The 18904-nt window shown below is 43.7% G+C and overlaps 1 protein-coding gene across 1 annotated transcript; it reads right to left on the reverse strand.

Moving 5' to 3' along the window:
- Positions 1–1188: 1188 nt before the first annotated feature.
- Positions 1189–18520, reverse strand: LOC140653371 (interleukin-2 receptor subunit alpha-like). The gene is made up of 6 exons (XM_072865452.1): positions 18318–18520; positions 5666–5851; positions 5321–5443; positions 4776–5012; positions 2241–2288; positions 1189–1322 (listed from the first exon to the last, which is right to left on the reverse strand). The coding sequence occupies exons 1-6, from the start codon at positions 18376–18378 to the stop codon at positions 1279–1281; spliced, it is 699 nt and encodes a 232-aa protein (XP_072721553.1). The 5' UTR covers positions 18379–18520; the 3' UTR covers positions 1189–1278.
- Between the last annotated feature and the right edge of the window lie 384 nt (positions 18521–18904).

An 18904-nucleotide genomic window follows, 5' to 3' on the forward strand; every position in this document is an offset into this window, starting at 1 on the left:
GTGGAAAGTCACTCTGTCCCCATAAGAATTAAGCCATAATATTTTCTGCCTCCTTCACACGTTGGATTTGAGTCTCCAGGCTTCCTCCTCGTTTGCCACTGCTGGTCTTGGAGTCGCTGGTGCAATCCAGTTTCTTCTGTGGCAAGGCATTGATTTCATGAGTTCGGATCTGAATGCCGCAATTCCCTGAGAAGTCATTTCTACAGCAGGAAAAAGACTTTACTACAGCTGGGAAGAGGCAGGTTTTCTATGGCTTCTTCTATATTTACTATGAGAAACCACACAGTACTTTTTGCAGAAGATACCACTTAGGATCTCAGTTCCTATTTAATCTGGTATCGGCTATTTCATCACTTGTTCCACCACAGGGCCAGTGAAATGTAGATCATTCTTGCCAATTTTTCACCTATCGTATTCTCAGAAATCCCACAATGGCCCAGGCAATCTGCACCATGTTTGACCATCTTCACTAAAACATGTTTCAAAGCGTTGTCTACTCTTTGCTACTCATACTGCTTTATGCTATCGTGAACTGGCAGAAAAGCACTGCTGATGTGGTTTCACAAGGTCCTCCTCCTTTTTGAGAAAAATCCCCATTCAGCAGAGAATCAGAGCCCATTAGTAAGGAACATGAAGAGAAATGGGGATGAGGATTAGCAAAGAGAGAGGAGAAAAGGAGAACTCCCAAGTGTCAAACAGGGACATCTTGGATTAACTAGCCTGGGGAGCCTGTGAACAGGAACAGCCTTTGTGCATCTCAGTGTGGTAATAGAAACAGCGAGGAGGCCAGACTAAAATAAGTCTGAAGTACAAAGTTGTCATGACACGACTGAGAAATCAGGGAGATGGAGGAAGAAGAATTACGTGGTCGTGGTGGCAGATGCTCCACCAGACTTCCCACAGGTTAGCCAGAGAGAAAAAGACTGATTGCGTAATCTATCTGAAACCAACATATTTGCATAATTAACCTTAATTTCCCCACGGGATTAATCTTCCACCCATTATTTGAACTGCCATTCTCAGTTCCACAATGGCTGGGACAAAGAGTGCTTTTTGATTTCAAAAGCTTCGATTCCTCCTTTTCTTGTGCCAGTAGTTAATAGCTGAACCAGACAATCCAAAATCCAGGGTCATTCATTTAACACCAAAGAAGGTATTCAGAAATATAAGCAGTGCAATAGTGAGATGGTTGATAGCTCTTCCACTGCTAGGGATTTTTTCTTTAGATTTCACGTTTTCCTGGTTCCGTCCCACTTACCGTATTCTCTGCTTGGTGAGTCACACAAAGACAGCAGGAATGATAAGCAGAACAAAAAAGATAGCTGTTAAAACAGAAAATCATCACAGTTAGCACCTGGTTTTATCTGTAATTATTGTAATTACTCCAACTAGGAGAAACAGGCAAGACCTGGGACAGGGGCTTATCTTGCCCCGATGCCCAGAGTCAATAGTTCTTCCATACTGCCCCACTGCGTTGCTCCCTGGGGCAAACAGGACCCAGCCAGAGAGGACGTTGGCAACTAGAGAGCAACCACGGCCAAACAACCAGGGACTACTGGTGCTGCGGTCTCTGGCATAGCTTGCAATGCTCCTCCTTCCCTTCCTTTATCTCACTCCATTATTCCTCCTTATTATAATGTGTGCTACAGTTGTCAGCAGACTCCAGCTGGAATCAGAGCCCTTGTACAAAGTCTTGAGCATATGCACAGTAAAAGACAATTTCTATTTTAGCAGCTAATTGTTGAATGGAAGATGGGGAAGGGGAGAAGAAAATCTCTTCAGACTGATCTAAATGCATCAGTTTAGCTGTGAGAAAATATTTTATTTGCCCATCCTTTTTTTACTCCTTTGAAAATGTGAAAGAAACACATCATTTAAATATTTACATTTTTTCTGTTTTTTCCAGTCGAAGTTATTCTCTGAATTCACAGAAAGTCTCAGAGAAAGAATCTGAAAATTGCTTCATTTAAAAACTAGACTTTTGGTTGATCTATTTTCTTTTACATCCCTTATGAGTCTTTGAAAACCTGTCTATAAAAAGCTTAAGTGCTTTAACAGTCTGTTTTTACACTTTCTTTACTGACTTCTCACCCAATACGTGGACATAGATGTGTCTTGCAGTATATTTATTAGGTCTTATAACAGAGATGGATCTCTTCGGTAGAACAGCAAATTGAAAGGCAAAGTAACTGCTCTGGGGGATGGGGTGAAGTCTGAGTCCAATTAACAAAATGGCATACCTGTCACTGGCAGTGTCAGAGATGAGGAAAAGGATGGATGAGTCGAACCTACAAAGAGAGAGAAATTCTTGATTTTTGTATCGATTTGCTCTTCTGGCAATAAGCATCAAAGCAGTGATGAGGATGGAGTCAGGCTAGGTCTGACAGCACTCCCTCTCCACAGCAGGCTTAATAATTGCCATGTTTGTTTCTTGGCCATCAATAGATGTTTCCAGCCTGGCTATCAACATATGTGCTGATCTGATATCTGTTAATGGTGGGCATGAAGTGAACTGTTATCTTCCAGGCAATGGGATCCAGCTAAGGTCTTTATTTCATATGAGATTGGGAAGGGTGACTTTCAAGGTGCCAAGCTAGGATTTGGAACCATGGCTTCAAACAGGACCTCCTTTTCTCCCAGAAATGTAACCCAAAACTTCCCTGGTGCAAGAAATGAATTTAATTTCTCCCTTATCCTGAAAAGGAAGCTCTGAACTTGAGCCAGTATGAGATATGGGCAGGTTTTTGACAAGAGGTCCTGTAAGAGTGGTCCCTTGATAAATCTCTTTGTGCTGAATGCTGGGGCAAGAACTGAGAAAGGGGAGGATATTCCTTATCCAGCCCCATTAAAGACATCACATCATAACAGAAAGGCAACACTTTGGGGGAATAAATATTTGGTGCACTAATTACAAAGACTTGACCTTGCTCAGGTTTGAGTGTACTTTTGCAGGAATCTGGAATTATTGTTCTGTTGAATTAAAGGCCAAGATGGCCTATTTCATCATGCAGTCTCATGTTGTTCATAATACTAACTTTAAAATTACAAATATTTGTAATCTCTGACTATTCTATAGGTTGTATCATTTTCTAGGACTGGTATGTTGATGGGTTATTTCCATCATAGCAAGAAGTTCCTTCATCCTGATAATACCAAGTGAAATTATCAATCAAAAAAAAAAAAAACTGTCCTGAAGGAGGAGGAAAGACCAAACAACAAATTGTGACTGCTGTACCTGGAACACTCTGAACCGGGCACCACAGGGAAACAGATGGATCTATGAAGAAGGGGAGAAAGTCCTGGGTTAATGCTGAAATAGTGTGTCCAGTGAGTAAGGTGATCATTCTTACAGTCAGAGCAGCAACAAGAGGCAATGATGGTGAACTGTCATCTGAGAGGTCGCTCTGCAGGCAAAAGGGCCTGCCCAAACTATCCTGCTCTACCACATGGCCTGGTATGGGTTACAAGGGCTGGCATTCATCTCATCTACCCTTACATAGATGTGGCCTCTGAGATAGTCATCTGGGCTCTGCTATAGTCGCTGGGGAGAATAAGCCTTTAAAGGGTGCAATTCATCTCACGTTAAAATAGACTTGTGAAATAGGGCAGCTAACACAGCACCATCAACACCAGTTCCCCTCTGTCGGTTATAAAGGCAGTCCAGCTCAGATGTGGGCATCTATGCAGTAGACGTCTACAGTTCTGCAAGATGAATTTCCCCTTAAAGGCCCAATTACTGGTGAAACCAGTTTTTTCCACTCTCCGTTGGTAGGAAAAGGCCTCTTGTGTTGACCTTGCATTGGCTCCCATCTCTGTAAAATTCAGCCCACAGCACTCCCCTACCTCAGAGGAGGTTGGGAAAGTAATGAAAGGCTGAGGACTGTGGAGATGGTGGACATCTGGGCCCTTCCACCTACAATAGCTCTGCCTGCCACTCAGAGAGGGCCTAAGACCCTCAGTGCTATCACAGATGTGTGGGAAAGGGGTTCTGTTTTCTCTCTGCATATTGAACTCATTCATTGTAGAGTTAGGAGAGATGCCATCAAAAAAGGTAAGTAATGTGGGTGGGGTAGAGGCCATGAAGGTCTTTTTTTCAACATTAACCCATCTAAGGGCATAAAAGCAAATAACTGAGGATCTGCAGCCTCACTTGAGAGCCCTGCTGGCTCCCTGAGCAGTGAAACTCAAGCCGCCAGACCTCAGTGGTGCATGTCCTGCTGAATCTGGGTCCATAAGGACTACAGTGCAATACTGGGGGGCTTTTTGCCGTCTCTTTGTTCAAAACAGCATCCTGGCTTTTAAATAAAGAACCGAGCCACATCACTCATTTTTAGCTATGGACTAGCTAAACTCTGGGTCCTAAAACCCTAAGCAATCATGAGGGATGCTTAGATATACCTTTTGGAGTACCTTACTGTGAAGTGACAACAGATGACCTATAGCTGCCAGGAGGAAGGAGAAAAGAGAAAGGCTTATTCTACTATTTTCTTCCCAGTATATGACAGTGTGGCTCTATCTGCTGACAAATTCCCGTGATTTTGCGGTTAGTATGAAAGGACACCCAAGACAAAGTAGGATGCAGCTATGTCCTCCCCAGAGATGTCATCTCCATCAGTCAGAGATGACATCTCCATTAGTGTCAGAGCCCTCAGGTTGCTATCTACCCACTCCAAACCCCTAGGGTTGTTCCCTAGGATTGATGTGCTGAGCTGGGGGGTCTGGACCCCACATGAACAGGTCATGACACCGATGTGATGCCAAAGCAACCATCTTACCTGGCTCAATAGTCTGTGGTGGCCACTTGTCGGTGTAGCTGCTGTCATTGGTGCATTGCATGTCAAGGGGGGTCCAGATGATTTTGCCATTCACCTTCTTGCACCTGCGGGTGCCAGAGGTGGGGGGTCGCTTATCGTAACCGCTCTGGCATTTGAAATGTAATACTTGTCCCACGTAATACTGTTTGGTCGGGCTTAAGTGTGCATGTGGAATAGTCTTGGGAGGACCACAAAAATCTGTGGGATCACAAGGCAGCACACAGTTAAAGCAGATATATTTTACCTACTGCCTTTGTTCTTGAAAAATCATTATTTGTATTCTTACAAAATATAGACAAGCAGGATATACCAAGCCTTCCTAATTCTTTGTTAGGATATAAAATACTTGTTCACTTACACCATATCACTTGTTCAGCTAAGATATTATAGCAATTGTTTCTTTCTTTCTGTCTGTCAAAATAATTAAAAATTACTCATCATTCTTACACTGCTTCCATGGAAATCAGTGGGAGAAGTGTCACAGTAATGAATGAGCTCTTACTTACCTTTCTGGTCAAACTCTGAAAAGTTTTCTTGCTTCTGGGGTGCAGGGCTCTGTGTTTTTCTTTCTGGCTTCTGTGGAAAATCTAACTCCATCATGGGAGCCGTTGACAACAAAATTTTCTCATCTGTGGGACAAGTTATATTTGCTGAATTACAGCAGGACAAATAGCAGAGCAAAGCCAGAGCAGCCAAACTTATAGAGGCAGCATAGAATTATTGCAAGTTCTAATTTGCAAAGCTAAGCGCAAAAGATCACTTGTTAGAGCAATGCCCAGATGTGTCTTATACTGACTAACTCATTGGAAAAACACCTCTACGAGTGTAGAAAAAAGACAATAATCACCTACCAATGCATTCAAATTCCTTGTAGACCCAAGAAGCAACCTGCTGTTTTCTCTGACACTGAATTCCCATGTACTGGCCACTTCTTCTTGTGTAGCCACTGTCACATTCATAATACAGTCTGGTCTCCAGTGGATACATTTCAGCAGTAACATCAGCAAATTCGGTCTTTGGAAGAGCTGGGCATCCTTCTGCAAACAGAAAGCCTGAGAATCAATACAGCCTGTGCATCTACCTTATTCACCTAGGACTTCCCACATCTTTCTGCCTTGTCAATACCAGATCGTGCCCAGACCTCAGTGAAGTAAGTCTAATTCTGCTCCCAGCCACAGGGCTAAGACCACAGCTGAGGGATGAAAGTGGGTGTCACGAAGGGAACATGAGGGTAGCAAAGCTTTGTTTCTTTGATTGTCTCTAAGCCAAGGAGAGGCTCTGAGTGTCTGGCAAAACTATTAGTTATTTTAAGTGAACATTTTTTATTTTAATTTTAGAACAATCCCACCTTCCAAAGCCGCCTTCACATTGGAGTTAGTTGTTGCCATTGATTTTATAAGTATAGTTTTGTTCAGGATGCAGAAAAATCCCTTGGGAGTGTCTCCACCAAGTGATGTGATGCCTGTATTTGTCTCACTTTTTTATTTAGGAGGGGCTGATTCGACTCCCTTGTGTTTCTTCTAGAGAAGCAAGGATGCTGAAGCAAGGATGTTCTGCAGCAGCTGGGAGTGGTGGTGGGAGGCACCAGGCCTGTCTGCCTGCTCCTGCCCCAGCTGCCTGAAGCAGGCGGTTGAGCCCTTTCTTTCTGCACCCAGCCGATGGGCAACATGAAACGCTACCAACATTTTCTTAATGAAGCTGTACACGGTTGTATCATAGAGCTGCTGCCTGCACTAGCGAGGCATAATAAGCAAAACTAAGTCATTAAAAGTTGCAATCATCTATAAGCAAACATTGGAAAGGGAAGTAGACTCTCAGTTCTGTCTGAGCACACCAAAGAGCAACTTACTGTGAAATAAGTTTGCAAACCTAAATATAACTTGTCCCAAAACAAGGACGTGAAGTGCTGTGTCATCAGCAAATCACATCTAAATATACTTCTCAATCAGTTGGAATGAATTAAGCGAGATCATTTCAGTGCATTTGAAAAGCCCACTGAAGCTAAGCTGGAGACCCAGAAGTTGATAAAGGCACTACTTAATGATTATTTAAGGCCTAAAGGCTGAGAAATTCAAACAGAAAACAGCCTTGTTTGCATCAGGGCTGGCATTTGGGATGTTTGGGTGCATGATCTGTGGTCCTTTATGCTTATGCATAATAGTAACAGTGATTATGAGTAAAAGATCTTAGTCATCATGTCCACATTTTCTGCAGCCATAATCATAGAATCGTAGAATCATAGAATGCTTTGGGTTGGAAGGGACCTTAAAGATCATCTAGTTCCAACCCCCGCTGCCATGGGCAGGGACACCTTCCACTAGACCAGGTTGCTCAGAGCCCCATCCAACCTGGCCTTGAACACTTCCAGGGATGGGGCATCCACAACTTCGCTGGGCAACCTGTTCCAGTGCCTTGCCACCCTCATAGTGAAGAATTTCTTCCTTATACCTAATCTAAATCTAGCCTCTTTCAGTTTAAAGCCATGACCCCTTGTCCTATCACTACATGCCCTTGTAAAAAGTCCCTCTCCAGCTTTCTTGTAGGGCCCCTTCAGGTACTGGAAGGCTGCAATAAGGTCTCCCCGGAGCCTTCTCTTCTCCAGGCTGAACAACCCCAACTCTTTCAGCCTGTCCTCGTAGGAGAGGCGTTCCATCCCTCTGATCATCTTCGTGGCCCTCCTCTGGACCCTCTCCAACAGGTCCATGTCCTTCTTATGTTGGGGGCCCCAGAGCTGAACGCAGTACTGCAGGTGGGGTCTCACAAGTGTGGAGTAGAGGGGCAGAATCACCTCCCTCGACCTGCTGGTCATGCCTCTTTTCATGCAGCCCAAGATACGGTTGGCTTTCTGGACTGCAAGTGCACATTGCTGGGTCATGTTGAGCAACCATGCTCCCAAGTCCTTCTCCTCAAGGCTGCTCTCAGTCCATTCTCCACCCAGCCTGTATTTGTGCTTGGGATTGCCCCAACCCATGTGCAGGGTCTTGCACTTGGCTGTTTTGAACTTCATGAGGTTTGCATGGGCCCACCACTCAAGCCTGTCAAGGTCCCTCTGGATGGCATCCCTTCCCTCCAGTGTGCCGACCGCACCACACAGCTTGGTGTCGTCGGCAGACTTGCTGAGAGTGCACTCAATCCCATTGTCCCTGTTGACAACAAAGCTGTTAAACAGCGCTGGTCCCGCTACCGACCCCTGAGGAACGCCACTCATCACTGGTCTCCACTTGGACATCAAGCTGTTGACCACAACTCTTTGAGTGCAACCATCCAGCCAATTCCTTATCCACCAAGCGGTCCATCCGTCAAATCCATGTCTCTCCAATTTAGAGACAAGGATGTCATGCAGGACAGTGTCATGTGCTTTGCACAATTAATGCAGCCTTAGCAACCAGCAAGAATGACTGTGAAAGGACCTTGAATCCCTGATAGTTGTTCATCATTTGGCGTCTGCCCTTGAATCCCAAAGTGCCTTCTCCTTGAAACAAAGCCATGCCTTGCCGACAGCAATCCAATCAGCAACTCCCAGACCCAGTCCTGCAATGCCCTTTTCTTTCCGAGCCACCCATCATTTTCTCACTTTGATATTTTCTGCCCTTTTTACTTTTTCATTATCTTGCCACTTAGTAAAAGTCACAAAGTTTGAGGAAGGCAACAATGAAAAGTATTGTGAGTGGCTTAACAGCTAAGCGGCGTAAGGCATATTTTAATCCCCTTGTATCTTTCTGTTATCAAAGGATTCGCCTTGTAAACTACATCAGACTGTGGCTTTGAGAGAAGCGACTGTACCCGAAATAGTTAACCACATGGTTTACCACAGACTGTCAGGGTGATTAAAATTAAAGAGTTATCAGATTAGCAGCAAGTTGAGATCATGTACTCTCACTTTCCCTGAAAGCTAAAAGCATGTTTCCCTCAAGACTTCAAAAGCCTCTTTGAAGCAGACTGCAGATCGAATCTCAGCACGAGGCACTCAAACATACAACTCTTTAGTCTTTTCTTAAGAAAACCCACAGCATTTAGCCTACTCATCATAAAGGGCAACTGTTGTTTTAATCAATGATCAACTGAAGTTTGGGTTCTTCTGAACTTGCATCTTCTGAACTTGATAAGGATTGTGCAGAAATGGTGCACACAGGTGACAGCGAGCAATACCCATCAGGCTGGTGCTTATGGATCAACACATCCACATTGCAGCTGGATCTCATGCAACAGTCCTAGGATCCAGCCTTTTCATTTCATCCACATCACTCAAATCCTTGTCTTCTCACATCTAAACCACTGCAATATCTACTTCTTTGGCCTTTAGAACCATATTCCTGCCTGTGATCCAGAAAGCATTTGGAAAGATTAATTTCCTAAGTCTCATTGTGACCTTCTGTTTGCTTCCCTCTGTTGACTTCTAACTGCTTCACTTTCATGTCAAATATTTTGCTCCCATTTTCAAGAACCTTCTCCTTATCAACCATCATAACCTTTCAAAATATTGGCTTCTCTTCCCATGCTAGACCTCCTCACCAACATGTTTGATATCAAAGTCATCAGCTTTGGGGTTTATTGTTGTACCAGTCCTCACACTGGAAAGAGCCATGCATGAATATGGATATTTCAAGATACCCCTTGCCATTATGGTCCTGCCTGACCAACCTAGTGGCTTTCTACGATGGAGTTACCACATCAGTGGACAAGGGAAAAGCAATGGATGTCATCTATCTGGACTTCTGTAAAGCCTTTGACATGATCCCCCACAACATCCTCCTCTCTAAATTGGAGAGATACGGATTTGATGGGTGGACTGTTCAGTGGATAAAGAATTGGTTGGATGGTTGCATCCAGAGGGTAGCAGTCAACGGCTCAATGTCCAGATGGAGATCAGTGACAAGTGGTGTCCCTCAGGGGTCTGTATTGGGACCAGTGCTGTTCAATATTTTCATCAATGACAATGACAGTGAGATTGAGTGCACCCTCAGCAAGTCTGCAGATGACACCAAGCTGAGTGGTGCAGCTCACATGCCAGAAGGACGGGATGTCATCCAGAGGGACCTGGACAAGCTGGAGAAGTGGGCCTGTGTGAACCGCATGAGGTTCAGCAAGGCCAAGTGCAGGGTCCTGCACCTGGGTTGGGGCAATCCTCGGTTTCAATACAGGCTGGGGTATGATTGTGATAGAGAGCAGCCCTGCAGAAAAGGACTTGGGGGTACTGATGGACGAAAAGCTGGACATGAGCCAACAATGTGCGCTTGCAGCCCAGAAGGCCAACCATATCCTGGGCTGCATCACAAGAAGCATGGCCAGCAGGTCGAGGGAGGTGATTCTGCCCCTCTACTCTGCTCTGGTGAGACCCCACCTGCAGTGCTGTGTCCAGCTCTGGAGCCCGCAGCACCGGAAAGACATGGACCTGTTGGAGTGGGTCCAGAGGAGGCCACAAAAATGATCTGGTGCACCTCTGGAGCACCTGCTGGAGCACCTCTCCTACGAGGACAGGCTGAGAAGTTGCGGTTGTTCAGCCTGGAGAAGAGAAGGTTGCGGGGAGACCTTATAGCAGCAGACCTTAAGACCTTCCAGTACTTAAAGGGGGCCTATAGGAAAGATGGGGACAGACTTTTTAGCAAGGCCTGTTGTGACAGGACAAGGAGCAATGGTTTTAAACTAAGAGAGGGCAGATTTAGACTAGATTTAAGAAAGAAATTTTTTACAATGAGGGTGGTGAGGTACTGGCACAGGTTGCCCAGAGAGGCAGTGGAGGGCCCATCCCTGGAAACATTCAAGGTCAGGTTGGATGGGGCTCTGAGCAATCTGATCTGGTTAAAGATGTCCCTGCTCTTGCAGGGGGGTTGGACTAGATGACCTGTAAAGGTCCCTTCCAATCCAAAGCATTCTATGATTCTATGATTATTCCTCTTCACTGGCTTTAAGTACCTTATATATCTTCAGAGGTATTTTTCTTTAAGTGGTCTTTTACCTGTCTTTCAAGAACAGGTAGGCACTCAACATGCTGATCAGTATTATTTCTGTACTTTCTTGCCTTACATTGGGTTCCTAAACTTCCTCTGTTTGTCAGCTATTTGTACCATGTCTAACGAGTCCTAGCTATCAGCCAGGACTCCAGGCATTGTGGCAGTAGATGTGATAATAAGTTCATGATAATGACTACACACTCAGTGAAGTCGATCTGAGAATGGAAGCTACAGTTTGGCCATCAAACCCAGAAGAGCTCCCAGTGCTTTGACATTTCGCAGCATCACAGGCTCACACTAATTGCTGTATTCAAACTCCTATCAGGGAAGAATAAGTATTCCCCAAAGCTGCAGAGGCCATAGGTGGTGGCATATAGGTGTGCAAGGGTCTTTCATGGCAGTCTTTCATGGACTTCTCAGGATAGTGTGGGAAGACCGCGCAGAGAGTCAGCAGAGCTGGTGAGGTCTGGATCATATTGCCTATGCAGAATGACCTCTAGAATCATCCCTAGAACTTCATTCAGTCTTTGTGTCCAAGGAAACTGCATGGTTTGCCCCTAAAAAATCAACATCCCTGCTGTGTGGGTGATGAAAGAGCCAAGGGATGCAAAGAAGCCAGGGAACTAGGGAATGGCAGTGTAGATTTACTCCTTGACTAGATTTCTGACTTCTTACATTTTTAGGGGAGATTAACTTCGCTGTTTTTGCTGTCTTGCACCTGGTTGGGAATTAGTCTGTCAATTCGTTTGAGCTGGTGTGATAGGAAAATATAAATCTTATAAAAGGCCAGCACACCTAGGCGCAACCTGCCTTGTAGCCTCTGGTGGCCCAGTTTTGCACAGCCCAGCTTTCCTTTGAATTCTGCATCCCGCCACAGCTACTCCAGGGCTACACTCCTGCTAGTATTGGTTTAAAAGACTGACCTCACATCACCTTCAAATCTCCTCTTGGGGTTTTGTTTGCCTCCTCATTTTCCCTCCCTACATCCTCCAGTTCTCCATCCCCATGACAAGGTGCCATGTCCCCTATTTCCTTCTCTTTCGGTCCTGATGCCCTCTGTCCTTCCTTTCCTACATTCACAAGCTTCATCAGCCCCCACCTACCATTCTTACTTCCTAAACCCCAAAAGTGCCCTGTGACTCCATTTCTTTGGACTTAGAGGTACTAACATGATGCATTGAAATGGGCCAAACAGAAAGGTTTGTGTGATTACGCTCATGGGATTTAGCACTACTGTCCGTTGCAGAATTGCTAGAATCCATAGCTCTCCTAAGGCAGCTGGGAATCTGCATTTCTCCCCATATTGGTGGATCTTTGGTGCCTAGAGTATTTCTGGAGATTTTGGAACTGGTTTCAGATATTATCATATAGTGGATGGAGACATGCCCTTGGAATTAGAAGGAGACTAGTGAATTCAGATGATAGACACCTGTGAAACCTAAAAATTAAAAAGTAGTTATTGCATCCTCCGGTGTGCTCCCAAAAATTAAGTTTGATAAGTTTTCTGAGACCTGCAAGCCACTCCTTGTCATCTGAGCCACAAGGTAAGTGGGATTCCTCCTATTCCTGCTTAAGTAACGGTGCCTGATAAGGTGTCTTAGGGCATCTGGGACCTCCACATAAGCTGTCAGATATCACATAGGAGTTATTGGAGGCTAGTGCCAGGCAGAATACCCTGCCATGCCATCTTTTGTGAGTTCATTGCCATGTGCTAAATAAAGCTTAACTGCCTTTGGTTACCCTCAGCATCTAGCATCATTATTTAGGCTCAGTGGAAAGAAATCCACTAGCTAAATCACCATCAGTTCTTTCAGTGCTTGGGTTTCTCCCCTGAGGTTTCTCATTCAAATACGATACTGACCCAACACAAAACTGCTCATAGTAGACATTCTGGCAGTATTAGGATTTAGGAAGCTCTCCTGCCTATTTCTCTTCCATGTCTGAGTTGGCAGAGCAGTGTTAGACAAGGCATCAGAACAACACCTTTTGTCCAGAAGAAGTGAATGGGGAAAATTTATAATAGGTATTTTTACTATTAGATAAACACAGACAGTGAGTCATGCCATGACAGCCTAAACTCAGAATTTCCTCTGTCATGTGGCTGTGTGTCACCAGCGCTGACATTCTGATGTCAAGTTAAAACGTCAAGGTGTAAAAATAGGACAATTTTCCCCCAGATACAAAGGCAGTAAGATGGGATTGGTAGGAAACTGGCTGTTCTGAAGATCCGGGTAGAAGCTGTGGAAGAAACCAGGCACTTCACACACCTGCCCAGTTCAGAGATGAAGAGAACCTCTCCCCAGAGATACCAAGAAATCAAACCGTGCCAAAATGAAGACATTTCCCGAGATGTGCCTGAAAAGCTAATTCAGCCCTGGGGGTTCATATGCTGTCTGAAACTATGTGCTCTCTAAATAGAGCATGTCTCTTGAAGATGAAACTGATACGGGTGAAGAGAAGGAATTGATACCAGCAACTGGACTGAAATGGTAATGAACTTTTTCAAACTTCAAAACTTATTCCCAAGGGGTCCGTTAACAAGCTAGCTACATCTCTGCCTGCTTCTTTCCCCTCTGATTAATGTCATTTATTGTCTATGTGGATTTGTAAGCTGGCAATAGATCCCAGCTGTGGGGCTGGGGTGCAGACCTGAAGTTTATGGTAATTTGCCTGTGAGATTTTGATTAGCTATACTGTAGATTACACAGAGATTATTTTACAAAGTCATCTGTGTAGTAATGAGTCTGCAATTTAAGTGACAGAAATACAATGCAGATGAAATCACCAGGGACAAGATTTAATACAAACAGTGATGGAGGAGAGATCAGCCTTATGGGGCAGGAGATGGGTTTTAATATTCCTAGCAGTGGAGAAGAGGCATGGGAAGTTCTAAGGACTGGGAAGAGGCATGGAAAGTTCTAAGGACTGGGAAGTTCAATGCCTGCTGAGTTTGCTGTACTAGAAGATGTCTCTGTTGGAAAGACAGTGTAAAATAAACTGGAATATGAACCGGCAGGAGCTGTCCATTAACTCTTTGTAGGACCATAGGAAATTAGGTTTGGGAGAGATGCACTTCTCTTGTCTCTTGGCTTAATCATGCTAACCAGCTGTTTGCTATTGACCTAGGCAGTGGAATCTAATGCAAAAAAAATTTACATATGTAGCAAGGCTAGAGTTGGTTTGACAGTGGACTAAGCTTTCTCATACTAAACCTAATTTAGTCTCAGAAACCTGCCTTCTTAGCTCCTTCTGTAAGAAGTGGAGCTGGGCAGATCTCTCTAGAGGACAGCAGACACCTAACTTAAGTTCTCCAAAGCAATGCTTAAAGGCGCTTCTCTCTTTTTATCGGCTACAGTGGTGGAAGAACTGACAGAAGAACTGTCTTACATGCTGACATCGATAATTAGTGTAGTTTAGCTAATGCATTGATACCATTTTAAAGCTCACTTTGCTGTGAGTTCCCAGCAAAGCAGCCTGTAGATGTTGTTGTATATTCTCTGACCCAGATGTTTCTTGACTGAATCTGTCTCCCCTCTTCCTAAACACAACTATCCCTCTTCATCACCAACTCAGTCCTGTTTTAAGGCATGGACTGAGTGCCACCCATCCGACAAAAAGCAGACGTTTCAATTTGCTGTATAGTGACTAGAAAGACTTATAGGACATGACTCATTGCACCCTTATCTGCAATCTGGTAGATGAACTGTGCCATGAAACCACTACTTTCTCTGCACTGGCTATGAAGGGGGTCCACATGTCCAGCTCAATGGAGACGATGGTGCAGATGGCTGAAGTTAAGTGAGATGAATCTCAGGCCTGCCCCGGCAGGGAGGCTGGGCTGGAGATTCGGACTGCAAATGTAGAACTGGAAGAGGGAGCATTAGGAAAGAGGGAGAGTGTTTCCTAATGCAGGGAGAGGGAGGAAAACTAGCCCAAGCACAGTGCACTGCGTAGAAAATGTACAAAGTGGAGAATGGGGAACATTTGTTTTTCTTATACTGTTGTTACTGAGTGTTTATAACCTTCTTGGTTCTGTGGTAAAGCCACAGAGCTCAAACTCTTTAAAGGCAACAACTGCACATGGTATGGTAACAGAACACAGTGTCTGGTTTTGAGGATATCGTATGTGAAAGCCTTGTTTTGGTGTGTGACATTTGGGTTTTGAATAGGTTTGGCTACATTTTTGCTTAAATCTGTGACTTCAGTAGCACCCGCCTCTTCGGTATTTTCATCTAAAGGGAAAAACACATTACTGAGAAAGAAAATTGGCTTTTTAAACAGCAGCAGAAATTCAGATCCTTTTCTTTGGCTAGAACTTTCTCAGCCTTGCCTTTTGTTGGGTTGGAAGGGCAGTAGAGAATATCCTCCCTGAAAATAATTGAACTGGATGACAAGCATGTGTCCCAGTCTTGGGTAACAATGAAAAAATGTCTGCTGGGACTCTTCTGATTTCAAATGTGGCTTTAGGACTCATCTCATTTGACTTGTGGCCTTAGCATGGAAGTGGTCATTGAGCTTTTTGCTGGAGCTCTCAAGAGTGGGATGGAAATTATTTGTTAGTGTTGATGATTTTTCTGACCTTGTAATGCTTGAAACATTTTTCCAAATAAAGAGGGCTGTATATTCTTTATCTAGGGGCTTGCACTTTACAAATGGAGAACATAAAGAAAAAGCAGCAGATGACAGAGTGCTGCTACCATGGCAGGGCTGAGGAACAAGGAGTCAAGTGAAGAAAGTCAGGGAAGGACTTTGGAAATGTGAGTTTTGAAGAAGCATTGGAGGAGATGGAGCAAACACTCAGTAAGCCAGGTTGTTCCAGGGTCAGGAGATGGAAACCATGGGTAGAAAACATCCAAAAGCTGGGCTTTGAAGATACAATTAATGCAACAGGACAAACAGGGGAGACAAAGCTGAACATCGAGGAAGAAAGCAGAGAGACCAAAATTATCGCAAGACTCTGAAGGCAATAGTGAGCCAAAGGTAGTGGCTTTCTCGCAGTAGCTAAAGAGTGGATTTTTTTCTGTGATAAAACAGGACATAACTTCTCATCTCTGATGAGGTGGGGAGAAGATTTCTCCATCTGAAGGCAGAAGCAGATACTGCAGGATCTCTGTCCGTAACATCTGCTTTTCCTCAGCAGGATCACAATTTTTTAACAATTTTTTTTTAATTGTAGCTGTATGTTGGGCACTTTGCTGCTGGGGGCCACTGTAGCTGGAAGGTTTATAAAGGTATTTGCTCTCTGGTTGACCTTACAAGAAACGCTTGTACGTGTTTGACAACTTTAATTTATTCTGCATTGCATTTCAAATCCATGGGAGCGAGCACTAATATGCAAGTATAATGGGAAAGAAATTCCTCTCATTTAAATGACTGAGATCTGGTACCCATCTTGTGTGAACGAAATTCAGTTGAATGAAATTCTTTCTTCTGTGATTTTAATCCTTTCCAGGTTTAACATGCAAATCTATTCAGTGTATTCCTGTAAGATGAATAGCAAGATGGAAAGGTCGTAGGAGCACAGACCAGCTTTTATCTTGTATTTGACCCTCACTAGCATACTTCAAGCCTCATCCATGCCTGCAGCTTCTAGGCACTGCTGCTGTGCAGAGTAAATGAGATAAATGTGATGCTCTTCACAAGAAAACCAGCATTTCTCTTATCCTCTTTAGCACTAAGGTGCAGTTTAATTTTTACTAAATGAATTATCAACCCATGCCTTACTTTCCCCAGATATATATCAGAGGATGTTGCCTTCTCAAAGCACTTTGAGATCTATCAGTGAAACTGTTCTGTAAAACAAAGGGTTTTTATTTTCTTTTCCCCCTAGTGATATTTATTCTTGATAGTGCGTTTTGCCAGAAACCCTCTTGCAAACAACATCTATGGCAGGATCTATTTACAAAACTGAACTTGCAGTGCTGGGATGAGCTGAAAAGACTAATGCAAAATAATATGAAAAGCACTGTATGTGTTGAGACATAGTTGATTTTTCACCAGTTTGACCTAGCCTCTTTCCCTTTTCTTTGCTTATGTCTGTTCCCAGGTCTCCTTGTTGATCTCCCCTAAGGAATTAAAAACAATAGGTCTTACAGCCACAATACTTCAGGCATCTCTACAATAAAAAAACCCTAAATTGGTAAAAGGTGGTGTTTCTACCTTAGTGTATTCTTTGCAGGGAGAAATGAAAAAAAAATATCTAAATACTATGTTTAAACATTGGGAGAGACACTGAAAATAAATACAAGAAGCTGAGGAAAGAAGAGCTTAGTGGAACAGTGAGAAATGCAATGCTATGCATTTATTCAATCATCAGAGAATTAAATCACATCAAATTGCATAAAATGCAACTGCTCTAACACCCTTCAATTTCTTCCAAAAACCAGAAAGATTTCTGATAAACGAGACTTGCCAGCAAGAAATTTCACAACGTGTCCCAGGCACAGTAATACAGAAAGCATGATATAGGGGACCTGACTCATCCCAGAACCAATCCTATTTACATATCTCTGGCTGAACTTCTCTCAGTGACGCTCCTGCGTGCAGCACTTAAACGCTTGCCGTGGGCATTGGCACTTCATTTGGCAATGAAAATGCCCCATGAAGGAAAAGGTACAGCGTTTACTGGCAAAATACTTTAATGAGAATAAAATCACCTGGGGGTTAAATATTTGTGAAGGTACTTCCTGCATTAATGAGCTCGGTTATAAGCAATACAATTTTCCCTTGAGACGCCCTGCCCCTAGTAAAATTCGCAGCCCTGCTAGAGATGATCCATTAGCAGTTACATACCATTGTATCTGAGAACCTGCCTTAGGCTGTATCTGCTCACACCTCTCAACTTGGACATCATCAACAGATACAGAAGGAAATATCACGATTATGGAGCACTGCGAATGTAAGATATTTTTTTTCCCTCTGAACAAAGCAGTTTAAATTCAAATGCATTAATATATCACCAGACCATTTCTCAATGCACACACTTGTCACAATAAATAAGCCAAAGATAAGCAGTATCACAATTTATAAATGTGTAAAATTATGCTGAATGAATTAGCTGCCTCCGTTCACAGTTTATAGGCACTACTGGTTGGGAGGTGTGGCTGAAAGAATACTTGGTATCTATAGTACCCATAGCAAACTTGGATGGCACCTTTTAACTAATAGCCTTGCTATCAATTTTACCTACAGAGGTACTGTCATTTCAGTGTCTATTTTTATATTTCCTAAAGTTACATGCAAAATGGAAAAAACAAATTCAAAGAGCTACCTAAGGTGCACAAGGCTGCTTTGATCTGCCCACTGTGCCACTGGAGGATACATACATTACTCAGACAGACAAAAAATATCCCGTAGTGTTCTGGATTGTCTGCAGTTGATGGTTTGTGGGCACAAAACCCATTTCTCTCATTTCCTTAGAATAATAAATTCCTTAAGCTCTTAACATCTTTCCTTACCTGAAAGGAGTCAGGATGTTGCAAACATCCTCCAGCAGTCACCACAAAAAAGCAAATCATATTTTCCCTCCCCAAAGACAGAAATAGTCTTTTACCTGGCTTGTTCCCCTTGACGAATCCAAGCAAGAGCCACATCAAAAGGCACTTGAGCTCCATGGGACTTGTTCACATCTTTTCTCTGCAACACTGAGGATGGTGAAGTTTCTCAGAAGCGATGGGCTGGTACCGACCAAGCCAAGGAGCCGTCTACTGCCTGGTTAGAACGGTGGGGAGCATCATCCTGCATGCGCAGCAAGGACTTTGCTCTTTGGTCAGCAAATCGTCGTTTCACTGGCTGGCTCCGCAAGAGAGAATAAAAGCTGCTCTCTGTTCAGCTATTAGTAGCTTTTATCCAGGAAATCAAACTTAATGCTCAGTGTGGCGGAGCGTGCCGTCGTGTGTAGGAAGTGGTTTGACACATCAGAGCTACTGACTCCAGAGCTATTCCACTACAGCTGAGGTCAGTAGAATTGGGTAAGATTTTAATGGGTTTGTGCAGCCACTCAACCCCAAATCTGTGGCTGGACAGGCCTTTGAGAAGGACCGTTGTTGTAGAATAGTTGTCCAGTGTATGACAATGGAACTCAGACACCATCTGTGGGCACTACCTACAAAGAAAAGGTCTCATGGGGTATCGTTTTGG

This window comes from Ciconia boyciana, chromosome 1 (genome assembly GCF_034638445.1).
Source record: "Ciconia boyciana chromosome 1, ASM3463844v1, whole genome shotgun sequence".
Classification (NCBI taxonomy): Eukaryota; Metazoa; Chordata; class Aves; order Ciconiiformes; family Ciconiidae; genus Ciconia; species Ciconia boyciana.